General features: G+C 41.0%; 2 protein-coding genes across 19 annotated transcripts in view; one reads left to right on the top strand and one right to left on the bottom strand.

Moving 5' to 3' along the window:
• Positions 1-5,347, bottom strand: part of CDCA2 (cell division cycle associated 2) — a 28,114-nt gene extending 22,767 nt beyond the window's left edge. For 2 of the 17 annotated variants that reach the window (XM_043536227.1, XM_043536226.1), the window contains exons 1-5: positions 5,017-5,321; positions 4,171-4,261; positions 3,668-3,707; positions 2,152-2,855; positions 135-262 (exon numbers count right to left, since the gene is read on the bottom strand). In XM_043536227.1, coding sequence (XP_043392162.1) covers positions 135-262; positions 2,152-2,695 — 672 coding nt within the window. In that variant the 5' untranslated portion in view covers positions 2,696-2,855; positions 3,668-3,707; positions 4,171-4,261; positions 5,017-5,321. Of the gene's footprint in view, positions 1-134; positions 263-2,151; positions 2,856-3,667; positions 3,708-4,170; positions 4,589-5,007 lie in introns of those variants that run through there. The other 15 variants (XM_043536229.1, XM_037886160.2, XM_043536235.1 and 12 more) reach the window with 14 other exon arrangements.
• A 338-nt stretch (positions 5,348-5,685) lies between these two features.
• KCTD9 (potassium channel tetramerization domain containing 9) lies at positions 5,686-22,581 on the top strand. Of its 2 annotated transcripts, XM_027827832.3 has the most exons (13): positions 5,686-5,794; positions 12,960-13,081; positions 14,026-14,069; positions 14,264-14,360; positions 14,838-14,896; positions 15,479-15,607; positions 16,274-16,341; positions 16,467-16,562; positions 17,434-17,481; positions 18,209-18,310; positions 18,556-18,661; positions 19,002-19,135; positions 20,248-22,581. In XM_027827832.3, exons 1-13 carry the CDS (start codon positions 5,747-5,749, stop codon positions 20,362-20,364), a joined length of 1,170 nt encoding a protein of 389 aa, XP_027683633.1. In that variant the 5' UTR covers positions 5,686-5,746; the 3' UTR covers positions 20,365-22,581. The 2 variants fall into 2 exon arrangements, with proteins under 2 accessions (XP_027683633.1, XP_007065559.1); XM_007065497.4 differs by lacking the exon at positions 18,209-18,310 and having other exon boundaries at positions 17,434-17,583.
• The last annotated feature ends 89 nt before the right edge of the window (positions 22,582-22,670 follow it).

The raw sequence follows: 22,670 nt of genomic DNA, 5'->3' as shown, positions 1-22,670 counted from the left end.
CTAAAAAAAGAAAAAAAGCTTTTGACTATAAAAGTGAAATGGTGAACATTGTCACATTCATTCAAGACATGATAAATATCTGAAGCGGATTTCCTCCACCAGCCATATTGCACAACTCTGAAAAAAATTCCCACCTTTGTGAAAGGGTCTTTGGTTCTGTTCCTCCTTTGTTGGGCAAGGTATCGAATAAGGCTATTATTTTCAGGGGAACCCCGTACTCCAATCGTAGATCTGCGCCTAAGTTTTAAAGCCAGGGATTTCCCTGGAATGAAAACAAAGCAAGAAGAAAAGCACAATGAAGCTTCAGGAGAACACTTACAAGTCTCTTACAATAGCACGGAAATTGCTTCTATTTCAAAAATATAGGTGTTATACAACGTTTTATATTTGCAATGTTGTCTTCATTAGAAGGAAAAATAAAACAGCAAGCTTTTGAAACCTTGGTTGTGTATTACTTCCTTCACAGGAACAATTAAAAGACTGTTAGACAAAGAAAACTCCACAACAGTTTCAGGGTAGGGGGTGTGTGTGTGTGTGTGTCTCTCTCTCTCTCTCATATGTTATGTTTAAAAAAAAAAAAAAAAAAAGAAGTTTCCTCTCTGGATACAAAAGACCATCAGGCAAATAGTGCTGCGATGCAGAAAGTTAGGGAAACCAAGAAAAAGTCTTCATAGAAAGTAAAAACAAAAAGGCTTAAAGGAAAAACTTCCTCAAATCAATCTTTGGGCAATCCCTGGGTGTCCCTTTCCTTGGCAGCATGAATGTTCTTACACTCAACGCTTCTCCAGAGTACAAGACCGAGGAAATAGAAAGTTAATGCTGCAATGATCAACATAAGCTTTCATGGGAAGTTCTGCTGGGTTTCCACAGCGTTGGGGGCTAAAAGTGGGAGAGAATGGTGCCACGCAAGACTACCCTCCCTCAGTTCTCTAGCATCGGAAAAAAACCCAAAACCCATGTATCCCCAAACTGAGGTCTAACACTGTTTGTTTCCCTGGGGGAACATATTGACAGTTCCTAGATAGGTTACTGAACATGTTTTCAAACTGGTTTAACATCCCATCCTTATTTGCTCTTTTGTGCCTTTAAACAGGGACAGTTGAAAATTGTAATGTTAATGTAGCTAGAACATATAAAAGGCTGTGCTGTGGAATAATCACCATTACTTTATCCCGGTGTAAAATGATCATTTGGATTTCCAGAAGGCCTACCTACTGATTGTGAAATTGCACACTTAGTTGTACTTATGAGTCTGTGCCATTGACAGAAACATCAAAATTTGCTATAAAGCACATGGGATGAAGAAAGTTCCCAGTGTTACTTTTGCAAAATTTCCTCCAGCTGATCCTATTCCCCATCTCATGTTGGCTTTAGGAAGTCAGAGTATTTCCCCTCTACTCAAGAAAACATATAATTAATAGGAAATTACTCTACATGCCAAGTATAGCAAATGTTGGACAATTCTTCACAATTTCTCTCTCCTGCACTATTTCCAACTCACTGCTTATAAAACCTATATCTGTTACTACCAGAAATGCCCATTATGTCATATTACTCTGTGAATGAAACTGACATCCACCCAATCAGAAAATAAACCATTTTGCCATTTTACGTGGTCATATCAATCTTTTATATTGAACTCAACATATTTGCATTATGGGTATCTTATGCTGTTTATCCATTACAGTATCATTTTGGTTTGATGAACTGTAAGTGAGATCCAGCAATATAAACAGTCATACTTGAAGGCACCTTCAAAAATTTTAATCTTTTGGGTCTGTCAGAAGCCAATTCTATTGCCCATTTCAACAGTACTTCCAGCTATGTCGGCAATCTTGGGATTTTTATAACAACTTTGTTTTGTTTTATTTTTTTTAAATAGATGGATGTCAGCATAAATTAAGACCCTCAGATTTCAAATAAGTTTTCTTACTAGACAGCTTCCACCCACCACATTCCAATCCAATTTAAGAGCATTTTTCATGTAAAAGTTGTCCCAAATGCCCTGAAATCTCTGGAGAGGGATTCATGTCCACCATTAAAAATTTAGGGGAATGTAAATTATGCAAGATACCAGGTGTGTTCTTGCTTACATATGAAGCACAATATTTTGAAAATTTTCATTTTTACAGTCACCTTATCAATCCTTACCTACAGATGGCTTAGCAGTAAAAGACTCTGGAGTAATCCCAAATTCAGCTATTGTTACATGAGCAAAATCAATAGGTTTCCTCATTAATTTCTCCGACGTTCCACAATTAGGTTTTACATCTGCTTCACCTTTGTTTGGTGTCAGATAGCTTGCCTCACCCAAAAATGTAGGTCTGCCTTCTGAAAAAGGACTTTGCAGTTTGTCTGATGTCAAAAAGGACAAGGAAGGTTCAAGTAAGTTGCCTTTCTGTTTAACAGAAAGGCTTTCATAAACTGCCAGTTTACTATCATCCTTACTCTTCTGATATGATTTTCTCCCTACGTATTTGTTGCATTTCACTCTGGGTTTCTGCACATTTGTGGGGTTCCTGCCATTTAAATTTTCCATTTCTGAAACCTTTGTGCTTTTTGATTCATCCATTCTGACAATCTTGTCTTTTGGAACAGGCATAGAAGAAATATCTCCATCTTCCTCAATAATTCCTTTCACATTTTCTTTGACATCAGCAACAGTATTTATAATTTGTCTAGACTGTCTGCGCATAGTCACTACTGTATTCTGAGCTTCCAAAAAAATACGATCAGTCTTGTTGTTCTCTTGTAATCACAACTCTGTCATTAAGAACATGTTTATGTTTTTTTGTAAAAGCAACAGCCACAACATGCAGACGCTGTAAAGCTGTTAGACGATGCAGTCGTCCTTCCTATGGAGGGAAGGAAGTATGAAATGTTAGCTCCAAAGTTTACTGTAAATATCAGATAATATATGCACAATATTCTGAAGTATGTGGATATCTGTATTAAACACACACAAAAAACTATGCTAATGCAACATTAGGATGGAGATTTCCAAATCTCCAAAGTCAGAAAATTCAAGCCTCCCCCTGCCCCCGCACATCTATTTTAAATCTTGCCCCTTATCCAACAGTTTTTTGTGTTAATACTACACAGTGGTAATTTTCATGTGCAGTAGAGTTTTGGTTTATATATAAATCACGACTTAGATTTTTTTTTGAGACTTTGAAATCTCGAGTAACAGATCTTCCACTTAGTTTTGTCACATTGAAATAAACGTTAGATTTAAGTGTGTAGAACTATAGATATGATCGCACTGGAGCTCTAAAGCTTAATTTGTGACACTTATCGCACACTGAATACTAGATGCATTTATTTCAATGCAAGATTGAGAGTTAAAGGTCTTCTCCCACACATACACAATTAAGCATTCAAACATACGTTTGGCCAAAATTTTCAAATAGTGAACGTCTAAAAAGTTATCCTCTTAAATCTATGTTTTGGCACCTAACTAAAATGGACTGATTTTACAGAAGTGCTGAGCACCCACAACTCCCACTGACTTCAAGATCGATTGGGAACTCAGCCAGTCATTCATTGTAAAAGGGCTGCATTACTAAAACTTGCACTTTTATTACAACTTGCCCAGTCTAGAATCCAATGATCTTTTGGCAGATATTGACAACGCCACACGAACAAGAACGTACTAGCTGGTACTCACTTTCTTAAGGGAAATCTCCTCCCTCTGAGATAATGTTCATCTAAAACATAACAGGACAAATCAGTTTGTTTATTTAAACAAAAAAAAAACATTTTAACACCCAAAGTAGGGCAATAGGATAGTGTCAAGTTAAACAGAACAAAAAAATAAATAAATAAACCACCCAAAATTAAGCCCAGTATTGCACAAGTCTTGCACAATAGCATCACAACAATGCTTAAATAAGCTGTCACAATGTGACTAAATATTATTACACGAACATTCCAAAGTAACAAATGCTACAGCTCTTGATTATCAAAGCAGCCCCTCCCGTTTGAAAAGCTGAAGACTGCTTTGGTAGATGGCATAAGTAATGTGGGGAAAGGCAGAGATTGCCAAGTATTAAGAGTAGGTTGTTCCTTTAAAAAAATAACAGGTGCTTTTAAAGAAAAGAGCCTGCTGTACCATGCTGTGCACCCGTCAAGCAAAACCAAACACACAATCCGGTCCTTCCTTCCACATACCTACTTCTAATTGTTTTATTGTTCCCTTCTTGTGCTAACATCTGAAGTTAGATTGGATGCTTTTGGGGGTACAGGAGTGTCTGGCATACAACTGGGCAACATAAAGAAACGAAAGGGGATGGGTAGAAAAGAGGAACGTTTGTTGGACGGGCACGCTCGAAGATTCACACCGGCTGGTGCACATTCCTCCCCGCACCCAAAGGAGGTGCGGGTAGCACAAAAAGAAAGGCAAGTAGACTGCACATGTCCTCAATAGTGTCACTGGAGTGTGTAGCAACAGCTGACAAAGAGGTGGGGGGGGGGGGGGGGAGGAGACTGCTCCCAGAGGGGCCGCAGAGAAGAGCCGCAGTGCCCAAGGGTCTATCAAGCAATTCCCCCCCGACATATAGATCCTGTTGTTCCCATGGACATTTTTTTCAATTTCTACAATACCCTGTCCCATTCTCTCAGATCCCCCCTCCCCCTCTCATATCCCCCTCCTCCCCCCAGCACCCCTCCCCCTTTCATATCCCTCCTCCCCACCTCTCCCCCCGTACCCCTCCCTCTCTCATCCCTGCTCCCCACCTCTCCCCCCTCTCATATCCCCCGCACCCCTCCCTCTCTCATCCCTGCTCCCCACCTCTCCCCCCTCTCATATCCCCCGTACCCCTCCCTCTCTCATCCCTGCTCCCCACCTCTCCCTCCTCCCCCCAGCACCCCTCCCCCCGCACCCTTCCCTCTCTCATCCCTCCTCCCCACCTCTCCCCCCTCTCATATCCCCCGCACCCCTCACTCTCTCATCCCTCCTCCCCCTCTCATATCCCCTCCAGCACCCCTCCCCCTCTCACAGCCCCCCACCTCACACACAACGGTTCCCGAATCCAGGACGACCCGACCGAGGGGAAAACTACGGCTGACGGGCTGGACCCGCCTCTTCATTCAAACTCATTCCAAGCCCTGCACCGTGCGTATCCCTCCGCATGGTCATCCCGCACCGAGAGCCGACCTCCCGCCTAGCCGAATCAACCTGGGCACATGCCCTCCAGACCAGTCGGGTGGCAGGAAGAAGGCCGCCTCCGGCAGGCTTCAGGGCTCAGATAGTCTCGGAAAGCCTCTGCGAGGGACAGGACTATTTTCCCTGCAGTGAGTCCCGGCAGCGCGCAGGAAACATAGCATCGACGCGATTGGATGGCGCACTAGTTTTGAAATACAGCCCATCAAACGGCCAGTCCGTCCCCACGTGACACGCCCTGGCCAATCAGAAGTCTAGGGAGTAATTGGCCCCCCCTCCTCATGCAAATATTTTTCATGCTGTTTGGCCGTCACGAGTAACGCCCTGCCCTTCTCAAGCCCCCTCGCTCTTTGAGCTCTGATTGGCCAAAACCCAGACCCCGCCCCCCGCAAGCAGAACGTTCCCCCCGTCAATCCTCCCTGTCTAACCTCCACACCTGCACGGAAGAACGCCCCGCCCTTGCCTGCCTCCCATTGGGCAAGAGGAGTGGGAGCGGGTCTCTGATTGGGGGCCGGCGATGTCAGTCAGAGGTGCTGGCTTCCGGGTTTGGCGCCGGCGGACCGTGGCCTCGGGAGCGCTGGTAGCATGAGGCGGGTCACCCTGTTCGTCAATGGCACCCCCAAGAACGGGAAGGTGAGGGGGGGCCTGGCGAAGGGGGGAGGGGCTCTGAGGTGAAGTGGGTGGGGTCGGGGGGAGGGGGAAGGAGGGATCTGACCCTGGGGAGCCGTGGGGGCGGGAGAGTTAATACGGGGGGGGGGAGGGTGGAGCTCGAGGGCAGAGGAGATTTTGGGGGCGCGGGGGGACCTTTTTGAGGGGGAGTTAACTGTGGAGCTTGGGTATGGGGTGGGGTCTGAAGAGTATTTGGGGTATGAAGGGGGTGGGGGCATGAAGGGTACTGGACGGGGGGAGTATGAAGGGTACTGTGGGGAGAATGTGAAGGGGTGGGGGGTATGAAGGGTACTGGAGGGGGGGAATGTGAAGGGGGTGGGGCAGTATGAAGGGTACTGGAGGGGGGGAGTATGAAGGGTACTGGGGGGGGAGTATGAAGACTATTTGGGGGGAGTATGAAGGGTACTGGAGGGGGGGACTATGAAGACTATTTGAGGGGAGTATGAAGGGTACTGGAGGGGGGGACTATGAAGGGGGTGGGGGAGTATGAAGGGTGCTGGAGGGGGGGAGTATGAAGGGTACTGGATGGGGGACTGTGAAGGGGGTGGGGGGTATGAAGGGTACTGGAGGGGAGAATATGAAGGGGGTGGGGGAGTATGAAGGGTACTGGAGGGGGGGAATATGAAGACTATTTGAGGGGAGTATGAAGGATACTGGAGGGGAGAATATGAAGGGGGTGGGGGAGTATGAAGGGTACTGGAGGGGGGGACTGTGAAGGGGGTGGGGGAGTATGAAGGGTACTGGAGGGGGGGACTGTGAAGGGGGTGGGGGAGTATGAAGGGTGCTGGAGGGGGGGACTGTGAAGGGGGTGGGGGAGTATGAAGGGTGCTGGAGGGGGGGACTGTGAAGGGGGTGGGGGAGTATGAAGGGTGCTGGAGGGGGGGAGTATGAAGAGTATTTGGGGGGAGTATGAAGGGTGCTGGAGGGGGGGAGTATGAAGAGTATTTGGGGGGACTATGAAGGGTGCTGGAGGGGGGGAGTATGAAGAGTATTTGGGGGGACTATGAAGGGTATTGGAGGGGGGGACTATGAAGGGGGTGGGGGGTATGAAGGGTACTGGAGGGGGGAGTATGAAGGGTACTGGGGGGAATATGAAGGGTGCTGGAGGGGGGGAGTATGAAGAGTATTTGGGGGGACTATGAAGGGTACTGGAGGGGGGACTGAAGGGGGTGGGGGGTATGAAGGATACTGGAGGGGAGAATATGAAGGAGGTGGGGGAGTATGAAGGGTACTGGAGGGGGGGAGTATGAAGAGTATTTGGGGGGAGTATGAAGGGTACTGGGGGGGAATATGAAGGCTATTTGAGGGGAGTATGAAGGGTACTGGAGGGGGGGGCTATGAAGGGGGTGGGGGAGTATGAAGGGTACTGGAGGGGGGGAATATGAAGAGTATTTGGGGGGAGTATGAAGGGTACTGGAGGGGGGAGTATGAAGGGTACTGGAGGGGGGAGTATGAAGGGTATTTGGGGGGAATATGAAGAGTATTTGGGGGAGTGGGGTATGAAGGGTATGGGGGGGATGAAAGACAGAGGAGCTCTCAGGGGTAGCGGGGCTAGGAGGGGAAATAGGGAGGGGATGCCACTGGTGCCCTGTGGATATGTGAACTCTGTGGTTGTATGTATTTTTTTTTTTTTTTTTTTTTTTTGTGGGTGTCACAGGTTTGTGGATGTGAATTTTTGCCAGTACGAATGACTCACTGTCAGGTTTGCCAACCCTCTGGGATTGTCCTGGAGTCTCCAAGAATTAAAGATTAACCTTTTAATTTAAGATGATGTCACGTGATGAAATCTCCAGGAATTTGTCCAACAAACGTTGGCAACCCTCCTCACAATGTAAATCCGTGTGCATGGGTTGTGGGTGCTCTTGCAGGCATCATATTAATTTAGCTGGGGTAGTGGGTAGGTGTTGTAAATCTTACTGGTGCAATTTAAATACCAGTACATGATGCATCTTTCTCTGGTGCAATGTTAGTAAGAAGATGGATAAAAATGAGGATTTTTTTTTTTAAATTTAAATTTGATTTTATTTTACTTCAAATTATGTGTTTCTTTTCAAAAAGATATAGCTGTTTAAAGTGAAATCTGAATTTAATACAAAACATACGACCTAAATTTATTATAATCTCTTAAAACATTTAAATAATAAGTATGTATATTGAATCCATGAGCCTCTATCAAAAACTTTGAGTTAAAGTCTGCATTTCTATATAAAAGAGAGAGTCGAGGGAAAACCATGTGACTTTTGAGGTCAGACTTTATAGGTGTGGCATAGTAGGTTAGCCTAAGTAATTTAGGAGACTGTCTGATTTTCAAAATACTTTGATATGTAGGAACTTAAGCAGCACTCTCTTTCACTTAAGCATATTTGAAAACTTTCCCAGACTGACCTGAAATCATGGGCTTAATTCACTGACTACAGTTAATCTCTGTTTATTTAGTCATTTAGTTGTAAATATGAAACATTTTTTGATGAGGTTTATATATCCCAAACATTTAAGGTTGTTTTGTTTAATAAAAACAAATTGTAAAAACACAAACTGTTTTGTGTGTTTGTTTAAATTCCAGTTACCATCCTAATACAGCTTGACACAAGTAATGAGCAAAAATTTAAGCATCAAGTAAATAAGCAATATATCATTCATCATTTTCTAATATACTAAAAATGTACAATTGGTAAGAATCTGAAAATATATAAGTCCTCAAATAAATGTACATAGTTATAATGTATCCTCGGAGTTAGCAAAAAGATGTGCCAGTTTTAGTGTAAAGGCTCTATTTAGATGTAAATAACTGTGAAAACATGAGCTCAATCAACGAGAGGGCTGTGTTTTTAGAAAATAACTGAAGTACAAATGGAAAAGTTGATTAAAATCCATGATTTAAATTGAGGCATTCCACTTTGTGATTTAAATCAATCCACCCTGTCTAAGTACCATGGTTACTGATGGTGCGGGCAGGGTTTTCAAATCTGTCTATAAAGGTGGATTTTTTTCTAGCACAGCAATGGGTATGCACAAATTTTGTGTGAATGACTTAAGTCCTGCTAGCGTGTTTGTAGCTGTTGAGGTGGGGGAAAAAATACTGCAGGGTTGTGTGGATAGACATGTTGCAATAAATCTACAGCCATATATCTTGGTACTCATGTTTGAAAAATTTCCCTCAGTCTCCCACTGTAGTCTGATTGTAATACTAGTATATAAAAGTAGTAATCTCTGGCCCTGCACAGATGTTATAACCAAAACAAAAAGAAAAGGAGTACTTGTGGCACCTTAGAGACTAACAAATTTATTTGAGCACAAGCTTTCGTGAGTTACAGCTCACTCCATCGAATGCAAGTGAGCTGTAGCTCACGAAAGCTTATGCTCAAAAAAATGTTAGTCTCTAAGGTGCCACAAGTACTCCTTTTCTTTTTGCGAATACAGACTAACACGGCTGCTACTCTGAAACATAACCAAAACAGCAATTAAACCTCTTAAGATAATATATAAACTTAATAGTGTCTGTGTATGAATCATATGTACATGGAGGGAATTGTTCTGTGAATATTCTACTATACACACAAGGGAATTACCTTCAACCTCTAGTGAAACCTCTCATTGTTATGGGTCTTCTGTGCCTTGCAAAATTAGACCCTTAATTTTCTTCTCCCGGCCTCCAATACATGATCCCTCTTTCCTTCCCTCCCTCAAACAAGGAAGTTGAAGTTTTTTTAAGTTTTGTTTAATAATTTTTATTGTGTTAAGAATACAATGTTACACTATTAAAATTAAGAAATGAATGACTTATTTATAGGGATGCTAGAATTTCGGTGCACCTTGTTAAGGATCTGTTACCATGTTTTTGTTATGTGTAATAAACTTCAGCCTCATCTGCAGCAATTCCTTTTCATGGCGTGGAGACTGAATTATCCTTTCATTCCCGAGAGTGTGTCCCTCTAGGATAGGTTTGGGACACGCAGGCAGGACAGGATGGGGGAGCTTTGCATTGCTGTCCATCCTGTGCCTGTTCTATGGGTAGATTATATGAATTCAGTATCTGGGGCTAGCATCTTTCAAGAATATCTGTATTTGCCTGATTTTCTACTGATCCTCTCTGTTATGGCCTAGTCCTACTTCCATTGAAGTCCATGGGAATGGAATTGAGCTCATTAAAAGTGAGCATATGTCAAGTATTCACTAACTTTTTTGGGGGGGGGGGAGGAGGGGAATTTCAAAGAGACTAGGAATTCCTTGCTTGAGTCATGGTTCCATGTGGTTAAAGTCACATTCACATTGTCATTGTTAATGCAGGTTCTGCTCTGTTCCTTCTAGTTTTGCAGTGACAGGCCTGTAAATTAAAGTCTGCAGGCTGCTTAGGGTTCTGTTTTTATAAATCGCCATCTAAGGCTGGATTGGCCTTTAGCCCAACATTTAATGTAATATTGGTTTAATGTGAGTTATTCCCTCTATCGGGGGGGGGGATATGCATGCACTTCCAATAATGGTCTTTTCCATCTCCAACTACCGTGATATATCTGCACTTTCAGTTATCTGCTGCTAACAAGCGATATTAAACTTTACTCACTATCTGAGGCTTCTGAAATAATCTCTGAAGGAGGAGAGAGGCTCAGTTCTCTAGGCTTAGCCGGCATAAAAATCTTAAAAAAGAAATGACCAACTGTCAGGTATTCATAAAATCTGTTCCACCTTGTATTTAGCTGTGATACTCTAAGTACCTTTCCAAGATCTGAAGAAGAGCTGTGTGTACGCTCGAAAGCTTGTCTCTTTCACCAACAGAAGTTGTTCCAATAAAATATATTACCTGACACGCCTGGTCTCGCTAGGTCTTACTAAACATAGCTCCTTTTCCCACTCTGCCTTAGATCTATATCTCATGAGTTATTTAACTGGAATGACAGAACTGACTTAGTTTTCACTGCTGCAATGGAAAGCAATGTTAGAGAGCCCTGGAACAGAACAAATGAGCAATATTTATTTTTCAACTAAATAATCAGTATATAAAAACACTTGCTTTATTGGTGGTCTGTTCACTGCTTACTGCCACTTCACCAAATTCAGTCCTGGTGTAACCAGGTGTAAGTCATTTGATTTCAGTGGCGTTAAGCTCACTTACATCGGGCTCAGTTTGGCCCATCATCCCCTCCTTGAAACCCTTAGTTGACTTAGTTTCCTGTGAGCAGCAGGATGCTTGGCAGCACCAGTTCTGTGGGAAAGGTTATTAAATTGCTGCTTTCTTAGCCAAGGCCAGTAGGGCTGTACAAATTGACCAGTACGGAGACATTGCAGCAAGAAGTGCTTCTACAATACTGTGCATCTAATATTGTTTCAGCAGCTATCTTCTTATCTTTTCCATTTATGCATATAAAAGCCATAGTCTTATAAATGTCACCATTTGTTTCCTTTTCTGCTTTCTTGAAACTTCATTTATTGTCCGCCCTCCGCCCTTCCCTCTCGCAAACACACCTGCACATTTCTTTTGTCCTTCACCGTATTTTTAGATTTTTATTAGGGTGAGTTTTTTTGGTCTCAGTCCATAGAGGATCAATTATATAGTAGATTTCCCCTCACCCTCCTCACTTTTTGACAGCTCTTTCCGTTCCCTTTTTTCTCATCCTAACAAAAATTGGCAGTGTGGTGATTAGGAAGAGGCACTGAAACCATAAATAATGCATTGGGTTGGAACTAGTTAAGTTTGTTCTGACGCACAACAACATTGGTGCTTGTCTTGTACCTTGAGCAGTAATCGGTTCTCCCGGTCTGCATTTTGTGGAGATTCTGACTTCAGGGACCTTCTCAAGGCCCTGATCTCATTGAACACCTGACATTTCAAGTGACTGGGAAAGGGGAGAGGGACAAATAGAATGGAAAAGAAATCCACAGCCATTACAGCATTTTAATGCTCCAATGTTTTTTTTGAGTAAATGCCACTAACAGGTTTGATTCTGTTTCTGCTATTGCAGTCTGTTGCTAGGGTTGGTTATGATAGCACCCCCAGTCTTAACACTTGACAGATGGGAACAATTGGATCACTGTGGTTTCTGCTAGGTTTTACACATATGGTACATCTGCCAAAGCATGAAGGCATGGAGTGACCTGTGGTCTCCATGGGACATGCTTATTACAGATGAATGGCCACAGGCTACACTATTCAATTCCATACACTGCCTTTGGATCATGGGCTGATACTTGGCAATGCCTGGTAATTTTAAAATAATCAGTGTCCATGTTGTGACACTTATCAACAAACTAGTTCCTCTTTTGGTACAAAAAATAGAGATCTGTTCAATGATAGAGCATAGTGCCAGTTTGCTTAAGAGTTATGCTATTTTTGAGAGCTTAGTAACATTACCTGTCCACAGATTCTTATTTTTGTTTTCACACATTGTGTAATGAACCTCTTGAACTTGCTGCTACAAGATACTGTTGAGACCAAGAGCTTTAGGGTTCAAGAAAGGCTGCACATTTATATGGACAATGAGAAGATCTAAAATTAAGTTAGATATCTATTTTTATTTGGGATATTAACCCTCAAGATTCAGGCCGCAAATCAATCACTTAGTGATGGGGGTCAGGAAATGCTTGTGGGTAGGTTTATTGAACTTTCCTCTTGAGCATCTAGTACTGGCTACTTTCAGAATGGCCTGATCTGGTATGACACTTCTTATGTTCCTAATTGTAAACACTTTGATACCCTGGAGACTTTTTCCCCCCTTCTCTATTTGTTCTTGGGGACTTGCTGTGTGTTTTGTTTTAAAGAAATTTTGCAGCAATTTCATGAGCAGTAGAATAGAGGGAGAAGTAGAGGGATTTGAAATAAGAGGCTTAAGTCCTACTGGATAGAATAGGATTCTAATCATCACTGTGCATTCAATAAAACATGTTTTTTAAAAAATCCTTTAACGCCCAAGGTATTTCTTAGTTATTATAAAGACACGACCAAAACAAACTTTACAACTGTTTCAACTCATTAGAGGGGGCCATTAGATTGTGACGTGCGGGCTTGTTGTTTTCCCCCCTTCATATTAAGTATAAATAATGTGTGTTCTTCTTTTAAAAACAGTAGTTTAAATGTCCAGAAAAAATATCCACAAACGGTATCTGTAGCACTAAATTACCTGTCTTCTGTTTATAGGTGGTGGCTGTTTATGGGACATTATCAGATTTGCTGTCTGTGGCTAGTAATAAGCTTGGAATAAAAGCGACCAGTGTGTACAATGGGAAAGGTGGACTCATTGATGATATTGCATTGATCAGGTAATGTTTGTCCAAACAAAAGCTAACTTAATTGAGACTAATACTAATATGCTGTTCTATGAAAATATATGAAGAAAGTGCTGTAGAGGCCATTTAAAAAGCAGTTTGTGTAGATACTGGTTAGAAAACTTAGGGCTGTCCTCCTGGATCTTCAATAACTCGACTTGAATAACCTGGCTCTAACAGTGGTCAATACCTGGTGCTTTAGAGGAAAGCAAATCCCATCACAAGTGCCCCTGATCAGTTATGGAATGCTGCATGACTGTGTGGATTCCATCCTGAACCTTGTTTTAAGTCATTTTATGCCCTGAAGCAAGAGAGAGTTAACATTTTTTCCCCTTTAACATTCTCCTATCTTATGTTTTAGGTCATCTTATGTTTTAATTTGCCAAAACAGAAATGCTATGATATCCTAGCCAAAGTGTTTGTTTTTTGGGTTTTTTTTTTAATTTTGAGGAGAAATTAAACTGCTTGTATCAACTGGATGTCATAACATTTAATACCTATCTGAATTGTTGTACAGAAATGTGTATACTAAAGGGATTACCAATGCACAGAGTACGTATGTGGCTTAATCCTTCAGCCCTTCTACCAGTGAATTACATGTGTGAGGGTTGGAGGATTGGACATTTAAGACGGCAAGAGTATATGTACTTCAGACAAGAGAGAACAGGTACTATACATTTCACAGGAGATACAACTAATGAACTGAACTAAACTTGCTAAGTAACAGAGGGCTTGATTCTTGCCTGGCCTACGTTGGTGTAAATTGGGAGTATCTCCATTGAAATTGTGTTACACCCATAAAATCAATGGGAGATCAGAATTGGATGCTAACGTTCTAAGTAAATGATAATCAATTTCCATTGCCGCAAACTGATTGGGAAAGGGTTAACCCTGGATTAATGACTTTTTATACAAATTTTTTTTTCTTTTTCCCCTAGGGATGATGATGTTTTGTTCGTTTGCGAAGGGGAGCCATTCATTGGTAGGTGTGTGGGGAGGGTGGGGGGGGGTTGACTAATGTTTTGACTTACGAAGAAAGATTTGAAGTAAATGTAAAATATATATGAAATTCTTTTCACCAGTGTGCAAACAGTTTTCAGAAGAGGTATCTTATAATGTGGGGTTATTCAGAAATATACTTGACTAAAGATCACTTTGTACATTTCATCAATGTAGATCCTCAGACAGACGTAAAATTTCATGAAGAACTAACAGGGTCGCACACGGATTGGTTAACACTAAATGTTGGAGGCCGATACTTTACGACTACACGGTGGGAATATAACTATTTAATTTTTGTTTTCAAAGAACTTTATAGACTTACTTCCGTGAGTCAACCACTGTATGTTCACTTGGTGAGTCTTCAGAGGACAAATAAAAAAACATTGAAAAAAAATCACTTATTTAGGAGAAAATCTTTCTGGGCAGTTATCTTATTGTTCACTATTACTGATTTAGAACAGTTTTCAGATAGTATTTAAAAACTTGCTGGAAAATTGTATTTGGAATCTTCTCTACTTTTTAATCAATCAAATAAGCTCTCTCCTTTTAAGATGTCTTATGAGAGTAAATTTGACCTAATACACTATACATGTTATGAAAATAAGTCTGGGACAGCATTGTAATTTAGAGATCTGTCTCTTACTCTCATCACTTTCATAACTGTAGGTACAGGAAATTCTTGATTTGTTGCAATGTACCTCTTGAGCTAGACAAGCTAAAGATAAATTGAATTTGCTTTATTTTCCAGGAGCACTTTAGTTAATAAAGAACCTGACAGTATGCTGGCCCATATGTTTAAAGATAAAGGTTGGTATTTTGAAATAGACTTCTTCCTTAAAGTTAGTAGAAGCACTGTTAAATTTTTTTTTTTTTTTTGAAACGTACCCCTTCCTTATGAGTATATGTTAGAGTACCAAAACAGAACTTAAAATGCTTTACTTTTCACCTGTTGTGCTTAAAGTTTGTATGACATCTTGAAAATGTAATTTACGACTGGTAATACTTGTGAATGCTTTTAGTTGCATCTCACTCTTATTTGACCATTGTTTCAATTAATGCAGTCAATGTGCTAACACTGTTCAAGAGACAAAAATACAGTCCATGCTCCAGTAAAACTAAAACAGTCCAGTTCTCCTCCGATTTATGTTGATTCACCTGCTGGTTCTTATGCTGTAACATGAATTGTGTTTTGGATTTACAATTGCCACTTCTTGGTTGTTTTTTTATTTTTCTTTTCATTCTCTTCCAGACTGTGTCCCTTCAAGTCAATCTTTTATCTAGCTCATTACAATCTGTTGCTTTGAGTGGTGTGGCAGTAGTAATCTGAATATGAAAAGTTATCACTGTACCAAATTTAATACACTGCATATTTTTTGTGTGTGGAAACAGATGCCTGGGGGAATAAGCAGGATCGCAGGGGAGCGTTCCTAATTGATCGCAGCCCAGAGTACTTTGAACCAATTCTGAACTATTTGCGTCATGGGCAGCTCATTGTAAATGATGGCGTTAATTTGCTAGGTATGTATTTTCTGTGTGACATCCCTAAAATTTATTCCTCATCAAAGGTTAAATTCTGCCCCTCCGTACATCCATTGGCGTCAATAAGAGTTGTATATGTATATCTGAGGGTTTGTAGATGTTTTTAAAACTTTGGTCCATTTGTTATTGATTAAGTTTGATTCTGTGATTTACAGTTGAATGAAAATAATATATTGGTACCGATTCAGCTTGAGGGTTGTCAGGATTCTTGCCATGCCCTAACCTATCACTATAATTCTGGGTTTAATTCCTTAACCCTCATGTACTCCAGATCTTCTACACTGCTTGTATTGGAAACACACCGTCACTAAATTGATGGATGATTTTTCCTTTAATCTGTGGATATGGTCTCCTTTCCTCCACCCTAATTACATCTAATTAATGTATATGGTTGACAGTTGTATTATGTACTTCTTGTGAACTGTTTAAATTCAACAAGAGATGGTTTTTGTCTTCCTGAGAGTTAAAAGATGAATTGCGGGGTGGGGGAATAGAGTTTATGCACTTGCCATCCTTGGGACAGATCTTGCACATCTTGGGAGGTTTTAAACTTCCTCATATCCCAGCGAAGGAGGGAGTTTGGCATCATGCAGGAAGGGGCCCTTATTTTCTAAATAGCGAAGTAATTTTTTTTTCTTTTGTTAGGTGTTTTGGAAGAAGCCAGATTTTTTGGTATTGATTCGTTGATTGAACATCTGGAAGTAGCTATTAAGGTAACTTTTCTATTTTATTTGACTGTAGGCCTTGGGGTTTTGGGTTTTTTTTTTTTTTTTAATCAATTTTAGCTCTCGCTTCTATAAATATTAGTTTTAAACTCTTTGATGCAACTCTCTTGCAGAATTCTCAGCCAGCTGAGGATCATTCTCCTATATCCCGGAAGGAATTTGTCCGATTTCTGCTGGCAACCCCAACTAAGTCTGAACTGCGCTGTCAGGTATAATACAAACGTTGCTTTGAACTATAGTACTAGAGTCCAACAGCAAAATGCCCTACATCTCATGTGACAATTAGTGATGTGAAGTCCAAGCCCTGTGTGGGTTTTTTTCCTTTTTTCCCTTTTAATTCCTTTTAAATGTGAGACAGGAAGTCTTGATTCAAAGATATGGCTAATCCAGAACCAATCATGCAGGGGGAAAAAAAGCCCCTCTGTTTTGCTTTTTGTCTTCTATTATTTTAGGTTGAAGATTTCATGTAGCAGCCATTCACTGAATTAATCAGTTCCCTATTTAAATGCAAAATGAACTAACATAACTAAGGACAATGTGTGAGGTTTTGCATTTACATTTCATTCGCTCTCATATGGAGCAGAAGGTGTTCTTGCGTATATTTTTCTTTGGTTTAAGGGACTGAGAACACTGTGTAATGTTGTAAGCTCCTTGCGTAAATTCACCTGTCTGAGAATAAATTTGTTAAGATCTGGATTTAAGTAGAATACAAAATGAAGGTAAGCGTCTAATGTTTTATCTTACATGCACAAGAAAAAAATGTGTGGGGATGAAATAGAATTATAAAGTCTTTCAAGCAGATTGTAATAGTAAGTGTCTAGGGCTTCAGTGTGTTATAAATAAAAACAAATAATTTTATTTGTAAAGCTCCTCACGTAATCTAATGCTCCAATATCTGTCTGATGAAAATAATGTTCGTATCTGAGAAATGGGGAAACTGAGTCAAAGATTGTGTCCGAGGTCACAGATGGGGAGGGTGTTAGAGCTGGGGTTAGAACGCTGAAGCTTCTGACTCGGTTTTGTGCTTAGACCACTGGACTAAACCTCATCTTCAACTTCTATTTGTTTGTTCTTTTTTAGGGTCTAAATTTCAGTGGTGCAGATCTCTCTCGGCTAGATCTTCGATACATAAACTTCAAGATGGCTAACTTAAGCCGCTGCAACCTAGCCCATGCCAACCTTTGCTGTGCAAATCTTGAACGAGCTGACCTCTCTGGATCAGTGCTTGATGTGAGAATTGTGTCTTCGGAAAGCCTCCGCTGTTCAGTGTTTACGTAATTTAGAAGAGCAATATTGGGAACAAATACAAAGTAGCTACATTTGTTTTAAAAACCTTTGCAAGCTCTTGAGTGTATAGATCGCTTTACAAGTCTTATTGAAAATGTTTGATTACGCAAAGACTTGATCTGACAAGTTTATAGTTCATCCCAAAGTTTTAATTTCCTTCCCTCCTCAGATCCTATGGAAGCATAGGTCTAAAGTAAATACAGCTTTAAGTCTTGAGCTTGCATTGCGTCTCTTGAAGAGCTGCTGTGGGTTATTGCACTACTCCCCATTCTAGGAGGCTGGCAGGGGAACAGCGTTATAAGATTTCACTCCTCCTCCTTAGATGGCACTATATGCTGTGCTATAATGGGTTTCAGTGCCTTATTATAAGGCTATGTCTACACTACCATAGAATATCAGGGTTGGAAGGGCCCGCAGGAGATCATCTAGTCCAACCCTCTGCTCAAAGCAGGGCCAATCCCCACTTACGTCGGTATAACTTATGCCGCTCAGGAGTGCGAATAAGTCACCCCCCGAGTGACATAAGTTCCACCAACCTAAGCACCAACGTGGACAGTGTCTTCGATACATAAACTTCAAGATGGCTAACTTAAGCCGCTGCAACCTAGCCCATGCCAACCTTTGCTGTGCAAATCTTGAACGAGCTGACCTCTCTGGATCAGTGCTCGATGTGAGTGGGAGGGTTGCTACTGCCGCTTGTTGGGGGTGGATTAATTAAGTCGATGGGAGAGCTCTCTCCCATCGGCTTAGAGCAGTTACACTAGAGAACTTGCAGCTGCCCACTGTAAGCTCTGGTGTAGCCGTAGCCTAAGATAAATGATGCAATCTGACAAGCTGTTCTTACCTTTTGGTCTCCGCCGTTCTCTGAGCTGTGTGTAGAATCTTACTGATAGCATGTACCTCTTTCTTTGCCAGTGTGCAAACCTACAAGGTGTAAAGATGCTCTGTTCCAATGCAGAAGGGGCATCGCTGAAAGGATGTAATTTTGAAGATCCCTCTGGCCTTAAAGCTAACCTGGAAGGTAACAAAAATAGTCTCTCTCTCTGGTATCCACTTGCTTTGGGCGTCGTACAGACTAAAAGTGCAAGCGGTGCTGTGACTTATGTTAAATGGTACATGGCAGAGTGTCAAACTTAATTTGTGGAATCAATATATTTGAGAGGAGGCTTTGTCTAGTGAATTGAGAGCATGTTACTGGAAGGCAGGAGCTCTTGAGTTCTAGTCTTGTTTCTGCCATTGCTTGCATTGAGTTTGGGCAAGTCCCAAAAGCCCCATGATTACCCTAGCTTTGTGCAGGGGTTGGCTGTGTGAATTTCACCCTTGAGTGTTCTTTTTGTAGACCGATTGTTTGTGTATTTTAGGTGCTAACCTGAAAGGTGTTGACATGGAAGGAAGTCAGATGACAGGAATTAATCTAAGAGTTGCAACTTTGAAAAATGCAAAGCTAAAAAACTGTAACCTCAGAGGAGCAACTCTGGCAGGAACTGACTTAGAAGTGAGTAATGTTTTTGTTTCGTACACAATAACTTGTTGAACTAAACTTCCAATAGAATTATTAGACTTCAGCATCTACAGAGGGTCTTAACAAGGTTAATTCCTTTCAGCTGGGTTATCTATTAAATGGAAAACAAGGATATTTTAAACTGGGAGCAATGAAGAGGCACTGATTTTAAGTATAGCAGCTGTCAATTTTCTAGTATTTGTCCTTTTATTGCCCCAAATCGCCCATATCTCAGTCTGTCAGTACTTTTGCTCTTGCTTCACGCTTGCCCCAGGGGCTGAGGAATAAAGACTTCAAACCTTAGTTTTTTCAGCTTGCCAAAAATCTTTTTGGCCTTTCTTCCAAAGTGACACACGGATCTGAATGTGCATGGAGATTTTATAAAAAGAAAAGGAGTACTTGTGGCACCTTAGAGACTAACCAGTTTATTTGAGCATGAGCTTTCGTGAGCTACAGCTCACTTCATCGGATGCATAGCATATCGTGGAAACTGCAGAAGACCCAGTTGCATGGAGATTTTATTACACTTCACTTTTAGTGCTAGATCATGCACTCATTGAAGACAGGTGGAGCTTTGCTGTTGACTTTACTGGAGAGAATCATGCCACATTCAGCAGGGTAGCATGGGGAAGCCTGCCTTGCTGTTTGAGTTCATGCAATGTGCCTTAAGTGTCTATATTGTAGAAAAATTACTTCTCTTAATTGGTATGTTCACAAGCCCTATAAAGCTGTTATGATAGAGGAAATTGCTGATATGCCCTTCAGTTATGTCTGTTGGCATGGCAACAATTCTTACCTTTCCATCAGCTTTGTTCAATGTGGTTCAAATGCTAGTTTGAGATGAGGTGTTTATATTGTATCTTATCAAATTCCTTCACTAAAAATAAATTTGACTGTAGCTGCTTGTGGTAAGTAACCAAAGTCTCAATCTCAAATAGTTTACCATGAGTAGCTAATTTAGGGTAATATTACAGTGTCCAACTAATTCTAGCTTGCTTTAACTACCATTCAACAGAAGCTGGGCGTACTTTTATATTAGCTTAGACTATCACAGAGTGATTTCTTTGTACGCTTAACCTGAGAGGCTTTTCTTTTATATCCTTTAGAATTGTGACTTATCGGGTTGTGATCTACAAGAAGCTAACTTGAGAGGCTCTAACGTAAAAGGAGCTATCTTTGAAGAGATGCTGACGCCTTTACACATGTCTCAGAGTGTCAGATAGGGCCTGGCACAGTTGACTGGAAGAATACTTGCTGAAGAGGAAGAAATGAAAAACACTTATTGTGACTTTCTTTCTCCACCCATTCCCTTTATAATCTAGACATACCATTTATTAGACAATAATTTATACCCTCAGTAGTGCCTAAGGAAACACCTCTGATCACTTTTTGGGGGAGGGGGCTTTTATTTAATACGTGTAAGAATAGACATTGTTGCTATTTTTTGAATGGAGATGGGAACGTGGGCTAGTTTTAGAACTAGAAGTGTTACTTTTTTTAACTAGACTTGTTTTAGCATCACCTCATTTTGGAATGCATTTTTTAGGATTTTAATTTATAAAAGCACAATATATGCAACTATATTTATTACATTTGTATCTGCAGTATAAATATATGAAATGTCAGTCATCTACAGTAGCAGAAATGTTCAGGTTTACAATTAGTATTAGTATATCCACAGTTAGTTTCTTTATTCATGCACAGCATACTAAATGATGAATGTGGTGGGGACAGAGTTCCCAAAACACTTTTTTCAGGTACTTTCTTTTGGGTGCGGGGAACAGCATTTAACTAAGTCATCACAGGTAACACTGCCTAGTTGTAGCTTGAATTTAGGTATGCAATGGCTCCACCAACTTCGGAAATATACAGTGGAAGCATCTTTGCAACTATATCTTCACTAGAAAATCTTCATGCACAGCGGAGCTTTGTTATAATTAGAACTTAAAGGAGCATGTTCCGAGACCCACACTACTTATTTAGTCCTTTCGATGTCAGTGTGGAGTGCTGACAAGTGAAAATCTCTAGCTTGTACGTGTCCCTTCTAGCACCAAGCCTAAGTGCATGTTTTTTGGTTTTTTGTTTTTTTTTTAAACAGGAAATTAAGTGTGGATTAGGAAGAGGAAGAGAGTTTATTCCTCCAGCAAAGTGGACACAGGGACTGATGCCCAGCCTCTCTCTCCATGGTCTCTGCTGCTGTGTATGGAATGGCAGCTGTTGCCCCTGAACGCATGCTATGCAAGCATTCTGTTCACTGAAACCATGGATAGCACAGACCTTCCCCAATGCTCTATGTTGAGCCTATTCAGAGAAATGATTTAGTTGGGGATTGGCCCTGCTTTGAGCAGGGGGTTGGACTAGATGACCTCCTGAGGTCCCTTCCAATCCTGATAGTCTATGAAACCATGGGAGCCACTTCCCTGGTCCAAAATTCCTCTCCTTTACCCCTCTCCCCGTTAGTGGACAGGGAACCATGGACTTTCTGCACTGCAGAAAGCCTTATGGGATCTCCGTCCACCAATGAATTTCACTCAATAAGCTGTTTCCACTGTAACACCAATTGAGAACCTCTCCTATGTGTCTGTGATTATTCTGTACACAAACAAGCACAGACGTTTTATGCCAAAAAATACCTGGGTGCATCAAGAATACTTACCTCACTAACTTAAAACAGGTCAAAATCAAAGGAAATACCAATCTTACTGGAAGATAGGAACAAATGTTGCATGATGTTAAATTTGCAGAGCTTGCCCTTGTTAACCGAGATCTAGTCACAGCTACTTCAGTGGGTCCCTTTTTTAGCTGTAGAAGTGCAGATCTACTGCCTTCTGTACAAGGAAGGTGGTGTGGTCTTAATAGTTACAGCAAAACCATTTATTTTCCTAGGAAAGATCAGCTCCCCAAAAGTACATGACTGGGGGGAATGGGGCTGTATTGGTTTTGATTCGATCATGTCACGTGACCTTCTTGGGTTCAAGGTCGCATAGCCAATTGGAGCAGAATTGGGATTCATCAGGCTCTTAGGCCTTCTGACTTATTTGACAACACTTATCTTCATGGCAAAAAGTTGCATTATAAATGAAGGGTCATTTTCCTTAACAGGGAGGTAATGTACATGCATTGAAGGAAGAATGGAATGTAAGGCTGGAGAAACGTACTTACTTAAATGAATTATTTTTGTCATATTTGTAGCTGGCAGAAGTAGAATATTGTATGGGAGAAATCTATTTTCATAATCAGTGCGTATAAATTATATTTAAACTTTCACTGATAGTCACTTGAATACTCATAGCATAAGGCATTGTTCACTTGCAGACAAGTTTAAGGTACCTCTTTTGCTAAGACAAGGCTGCAGGAATAGCCAAAAATGGCCTGTTCTGAAAATGCAGGTTCTAGCCTGATGTAAACTGGCTGCATCAATAAATAGTATAAAATACTTATAAGGAGTCTTGTTTTTTTAATTGAGTAAAGGTTGTGAAAATACAAGACATTTAAAATGCTTTGCCGCAACGTATATGACTCTTATTTA

This window comes from Chelonia mydas, chromosome 26 (genome assembly GCF_015237465.2).
Source record: "Chelonia mydas isolate rCheMyd1 chromosome 26, rCheMyd1.pri.v2, whole genome shotgun sequence".
Taxonomy (NCBI): Eukaryota; Metazoa; Chordata; order Testudines; family Cheloniidae; genus Chelonia; species Chelonia mydas.
This window is presented reverse-complemented; position numbering and strand designations above follow the sequence as displayed.

What these genes read in the sequence shown, in the direction of transcription:
- KCTD9 (XM_027827832.3), top strand. Translation starts at nt 5,747, where the DNA reads ATGAGGCGGGTCACCCTGTTCGTCAATGGCACCCCCAAGAACGGGAAG. An exon ending in GATGATATTGCATTGATCAG is followed by an intron (nt 13,082 to 14,025) that starts GTAATGTTTGTC and finishes TTTTTCCCCTAG; the next exon opens with GGATGATGATGTTTTGTTCG. An exon ending in CGATACTTTACGACTACACG is followed by an intron (nt 14,361 to 14,837) that starts GTGGGAATATAA and finishes TTTATTTTCCAG; the next exon opens with GAGCACTTTAGTTAATAAAG.